This window comes from Tupaia chinensis, unplaced genomic scaffold (assembly GCF_000334495.1).
Source record: "Tupaia chinensis unplaced genomic scaffold, TupChi_1.0 Scaffold000346_1, whole genome shotgun sequence".
Classification (NCBI taxonomy): Eukaryota; Metazoa; Chordata; class Mammalia; order Scandentia; family Tupaiidae; genus Tupaia; species Tupaia belangeri.
Window position 1 is genome coordinate 932,823 of NW_006159840.1, and position 5,958 is coordinate 938,780.

The following is a 5,958-nucleotide window of genomic DNA, read 5'->3' on the forward strand; positions in this document are numbered from 1 at the left end:
CATTCCTGCCACCCTGTCCTGCTGGGCAGCTGTCCCAGGAGGCTACCTGCAGCCTCTCTCAGCTGGAGCTGCAAGTGAGGTGTCTCTGAGGGGTCCCGAATGGCCCTGATCGCGGGGTGTGCCCAGTGCCCATACATGGCAGAGCCCAGCCCAGCTGGTTACAGGGAAGACCCTGAAGAAAGAAAGGGAGACTGCTTCTGATTCCCACCTTTGTGGTCCCCCACACACAGCAGACCTGGCACAGGAGCACCTGTGGGGGGTCTAGTCCTCATTAGCTGTCTTTTGTAACTTTTAATTGCCAGAGGGTGCTCGCTGAAGAGTGAAGAGCAGGTGTGGTAGTGACACAGTCCATTCCCCCATTTCTCTTCCCGTTGGGACTTTGGCACACATGCACATGCCCAGCGTGTATTTCAAACTGCCAGGGCTGGGATTGGAACTGTGGTCGGCATGCGAGCTCCAACTTCCAGTGCATAGTGCTTAACCACGATGCCACCAGGCTGGTCCTGGCCATTTCTTAAGTGGGAAACTTTGGTCTTTAAACACTTCCTGCGTGTAGTTCTAAGCTCTGTAGTTTTTGTTTGTCAATACTGAACACATACAGAAAGCATATCTTTTTTTAAGTTTATTTACTTTTCGTGAGAGAGAAAGAGAGAAAGAAACTCCTAACAGGATCTCGAGGCCGCGACCCACCCCCAGCCCTCCAGGATCTCAGGGGTCCACTTACCCAGTGTGCACAGGGACACCTTGGGATGCAAACTTGGGACCTTGCCCTGTGGGAGGTATCGCATCACCGCTGTGCCACCGCAGCTGGCGGAGAAAGCATATCTTCCAGACGGAAGATATGTTTACTCTTCCTTCCAGTACGTCTCTCTTAGGTGCCGGAGAAGTCATGGGTGTAGATTAGGAAAAAACAAAGGAGCTTCTTTCTTTCCTCGTTTGCCCACTCACTTCTCACATGCTGCAGGAAACCTAACTGATTTGTAATGGAATAATGCCAGCCTCTTTAAGTAATACGAGGACGTCACTTTCTGCTTACCGAAGGTTAACCCAATGAACTGTGCATACTTCCTGCATAGTTATAAGCAGTGTAAAATGACGGCCCGTGTACACTTTCTCTAATGCGTAAGGTATGTTTTTATATGCATTGTCTTTATGCATTTATAAGTCTAGGGCTGTGTAAGTAAAACCGGGCTACTGGGCCTTGGAGCTCATTTCTGGGCATCGTTATTTGAACTTTGAGTTTTCCTGATGTAGTAGCTTTAGGACTTCCCTAATGTGGAACGTTGGTAAATTGATTCATAAACAGCCAGTGTTTGACCCGGCGGGACTCAGAGTTGCCGGGGGTCTCGTCTGTGTAAGTCACGTGGGTTAAATTCTTTCATGTGGTTCTCACTGCCTGGCCTACAGTTTAACATCTGCGGCACAATGCCGGCCTGTGGGACCGTCGAAGACGGAAAGCCAGCTTCTGGCTGTGAAGCAGAAACCCAGACGGAAGAGTTAAAGAACCTGAAGCCGGAAAGGCCAGTTGGATTCGAGAAAAGCCTCCAGTTGTCCACTGAGGGCTTCATCACTCTCACCTACAAAGGGCCTTCCTCAACCAGAGGTGAGCTCAGAGCCGTGTTGGGGTGGCAGCTTAACGGGGTCATGGTGGTATCCTGGCGGATTGACTGACCACGAAGCTTTCTAAGTATATAACGTAACGTTCTTCTGGGGTTTTCGTGGTGTCACACGCTCACCCTCATACCATTTGTGCTTGGAATAGGCCTTTCTGTGTCGCGTGTAGCTGGTGACTCGTGAGATGGCACTGCACTGCCGGTCCCTCTTAGCTCCCCACCTTCCAGCTCCCCGGAGTGTCGTCGGCCGGCATCGTGGCTGTCCCTGTGGCGTGGAACGTGTTTACTCTTCCTTCCAGTACGTCTCTCTTAGGTGCCGGAGAAGTCATGGGTGTAGATTAGGAAAAAACAAAGGAGCTTCTTTCTTTCCTCGTTTGCCCACTCAGCCTTCTTGGTATGGTTAGGTTATAAATCTGACTTGGCAGAGCTCAGTTTGTTAGCGTTTCCACTCTTCCACATCCATGCTGTACAGCAGACACTTGGTGACCAGTTCTTTGGGTCATGAAGTGCCAAGTCAAGCCCAGGCTCTTCGGACGGCAGTGACCCTAGGCTCTGCCGACAGCAGTGACGGTGGTGGTAGCTGTGGTTTGTCACGTGCTTCTCACATGCCAGTCTTGCGTTAAGGTGCTGCGGTATTTTACCCGGGTGGTTTTTAGACCCGCCCTGTGGGTCTCTTCCTCTTTTTGTGGTCATGGCCTTCTCTTTAATCACCGCCGCGTGGTGCAGTAAGAAGCCCAGGAAGGCATGTGGCCGGACAAACCCAGTGGCTCCCTGCTGGGCCAGGGCAGAGCTGGGACCCAGTCTCTAGGACTTGATGACGACTCTGGCAGTTCCTGCGTGTCTGTCGTGCAGATGAGGAAGCCGAGGCCTGCTGGTGCAGTTTGCCTGGGTCACACAGCTGGTGCACAGCAGTCCGGGGCTGAGATCCTCATGGCGGACTTCAGAACCGTGCTCTTTCCAGCCTGCCTGTCAGTCCGGAGGGCCAGTTGTGTGATGATGGCCGAGTTCTGCCATCTAGATGACGCTAGAGGGGTAGTGTCTGGGAACTGAGATGGTGCTGTTCTGGGTTATGAGACCCTGGTCTGCAGTCCTCTGAAACTCTGTACGTTGTTCATCAGACGAGGATACTGAGAACTCGTGACAGAACTGCCCGGGCAGTGAAGGAGTGGCTTTAAGGAGTCTGTGAAGGCCAATATAAAAAGCTGGGAATCTTTACAGCTTCGAGAATAGACACGTGGGCCCAGTGGGTGCTGACAGATCTTCACGCCTGTTTTTTCTTCTTTTTTGAGAGTTTTTTGCTATAGGGCACATAAGCATGCCAGAGACACAGAGACAAACAGAAACATAAAGAGATCACCCCCCCCAGGGGAGATGGCCATGCTGCAGTATCTTCTTCAGGCTTCTCTTGGGATTTTAGGTATGCACGCACACACCTGGTGTGAGTTTTAAGTGCCAGGTCCGGAATTCATACTGCAGTCATCCATGTGGGAGTCCATTGCCTTAACCACTATGCCACCTGCTGGTCTTGCTGTCAGATCTTTGAAGTGCTGTCCTTTAGAAAAGGAACTAGGCTTGTCCTGTGTAACTGGTTTGGGAGGATTTAGACCAAAGGCTTAAGTTACAGAGAAAGCATTTATTCTGGTTGATTGAAGGAGAACTTTTTATAGTACTTTGGTCAAAGTAAGTGGATGTTGCAGTGGTTTGAACGTGTCCCTAAATTCATGTGTTGGAAACTTAATCCCCCAGGCAAGTGTTGGGAGGTAGTGCCTGAGGAGATGCAGTTGGGTCATGAGGGTGGAGCTCTTGTGGGTGGGTAATTGCTGTCAAGGAATCGGGTCAGTTCCATGAGAACAGGTGGTCGAAAGTGGTATCCTGACTGGCTTGAACTCTGTCTTATCATCCACTTTCTCCTTTGGTCCTCCCACCATGGAGTGACCCTCCTCGTTGCTGAGCAGTGCTGGTATCATGCCCTTGGACTTCCCAGCCTCCAGAACTGTAAGAAATTGCCTCTGCCATTATGCAGTCTGTAGCATTCAGTTAGAGTTGTGATGCGTGCTGCAGGAGGAAGGTGTTGCCTGAAGGTGACCAGGCAGGCGAGTGTTCAGCTCCTCGGCATAATGCAGTGCACATAGCCTCTGGTTTCTTTCAACTCCGCTGGTTCTAGTTTGCACTCATCACATCTAGAGCGTCATAAGGTCATGGCCGTCTCAACCCTGATGCAGGGCATCTTGCCTCACTAAGCTCTGGCATGATCCTGTCTTCAGTTAGTCACGGAGGCTGAATGGCAAAGCCCGGGATGGAGAGTTGGCGGCTTTAGGGTAAAGACGCGGCTGTGGTCATCCTTTGCTCATAGATTGAAAGTTCTTTTTTCTTTTTTAAAGAGAATTGTTTGCTATAGGGTGCATCATGCTTTCACTGGAAAGACAAGAGAGAGAGAGTATGAAATCGCCCCCAGAGGGGATGGCTATGCTGCACCCCTTTCTCTTCCACTCTCTTCTTGGGATTTTTGGGCACACACGTACATGTGTCCTGCATGAGTTTCAAGCTGCCGGGTATGGGGCTTAAACCATGGCTGGTCATGTGGAGTCCAGCACAACCGCCATACCACCTGCTGGCTCCAGTGGAAGCTTCAGGGTTGTAAACTTAGGGTTGTAAAGTGAGCCACGGTTTCAACAAAAACTACACTGTGTTCTTCGCAATAATTCTTTTGTTCTCTAGTTTTAGAGCGTTGTTTCAGTCATAATGAAATAATTATTTATGTATGATTTCTTGTGCTACTTTTGAACATTATATGTCTCTTATGTTCTTCCTGGTGTGGTCATGTGATTAACAGCCGCTAGCTCTTACAGTGATTGCTGGGTTTGAATCCAGGTTCAAGCTGGGGGTTCAGTTCGTTTATATAACCAGCACTCAGCTCTGCTACCTCCGGCTTGTTATTTTACTTATTTTTAAAGACGTGTGTGTGTGTGTGTGTGTGTGTGTGTGTGTGTGTGTGTATTTATTTTTTTTTTAATGCCAGAATATGTGTATGAGAGAGAAGGCGCATCACCCAGTGGGGCCTGGTTCTCTGTTCTCCATCTTGTCACAGAGGCCTTTTACGATGTCAGATCGTGTCACTCCCCAGCTCCATGCCCTCCAGTAGCTCGTGCCCTCCAGTGGCACGGCACCGTGTCCTGGGAGTCATGGGATGCCATGGGCTTCCTCGTGTGTATGCAGGCCTCCTGCTTCTGAGGCCGGCCTGCCCACACCCCTCCGAGCCTTGTACTTGTTCCCTCCGCCATCAGCATATCGGAGGGCAGGGGCTTCCTTCTGTCTCGTTGCCTCCTAATCACTGTAGGGACTTCATATTTGGTTAATAAACCAACCAACGGGAGTTCCATTCACGTCTAACATTTGGATTGGTAAACTGATGTGAGATTCAAACACTTCTGGAGTCCAAGGATGCTAAATTTTAGGCTCGAGGTATAAACTCCTGATAGCAGGGGTTGCTATGGTAATGAGTATGGCCACTCTGTTCCAATCTGGTCCCTGGACACAGCCTGTTGCCCTGCCGTGATTTTCCAGGACGCCCGCAAAGCTTGCTGTTGGCGGTGGTGCCACCCCGTGGGGCACCTGTTCAAGGGCTGCATCGTGACTCCTGTTTTGTTATGAAATCAGGCCTCCGTGTTCCACAGGTACTGCTGACGCGTTTATCATCCGCTTTGTCTGCAACGACGACGTTTACCCAGGAACTCCCAAGTTCCTGCATCAAGATATCAACTCAGCACGAGGAATCCGAAACACCTTCTTTGAGTTTGAAACCGCGCTGGCCTGTGTTCCTGCCCCGGTAGACTGCCAAGTGACTGGTGAGGCCCGGGCTCTAAGGGCAGAGGGCTGGCCTAGAGCCAGCGTGTGTGTATGTGCATGTGTGCGTGTGTAATTGTGTGTATCTGTATGCATGTGTGATGTGTTTGAGTTTGTGGTCTGCATATATGTGTATGCATATGTGATGCGTTTGTGTGTCTGTGTGCATGTGTAATGTGTGTGTATCTGTGTATGTGTGTGGTGTGTTTATGTGGTCTGTATATCTGTGTGTGCATATACAATGTGCGTGTGCACGTGTAATTTGTTTGAAGAGGGTGTATCTGCATATGTGATGTATGGGTGCGTGTGTGCATGTGTGATGCATTTACATGTTGTGTGTGATGTGTTTGGCAGTGTGTGTGTGTGTGCATGTGTGGGGTGTGTTTTGTTTTATAGGCGACATGGCATTTGCATTGCATGTTTTCTTTGACACTCAGAGTTACACTGTTTCTCTGCCAGAGAGCTTGACACATGACCAGTAGTTGTAAGCCATGTTTTGAGA

At 49.9% G+C, this 5,958-nt stretch overlaps 1 protein-coding gene across 1 annotated transcript in view; it reads left to right on the forward strand.

Annotated features, from left to right (window-relative positions):
• IGF2R (insulin like growth factor 2 receptor) overlaps positions 1–5,958 on the forward strand; it is a gene marked incomplete at its 5' end in the record, with an annotated part of 104,333 nt that overhangs the window by 54,626 nt on the left and 43,749 nt on the right. The window contains 2 exon segments of the mRNA XM_014589243.1: positions 1,408–1,603; positions 5,288–5,458. Of these exon segments, the coding sequence (XP_014444729.1) occupies positions 1,408–1,603; positions 5,288–5,458 (367 nt within the window).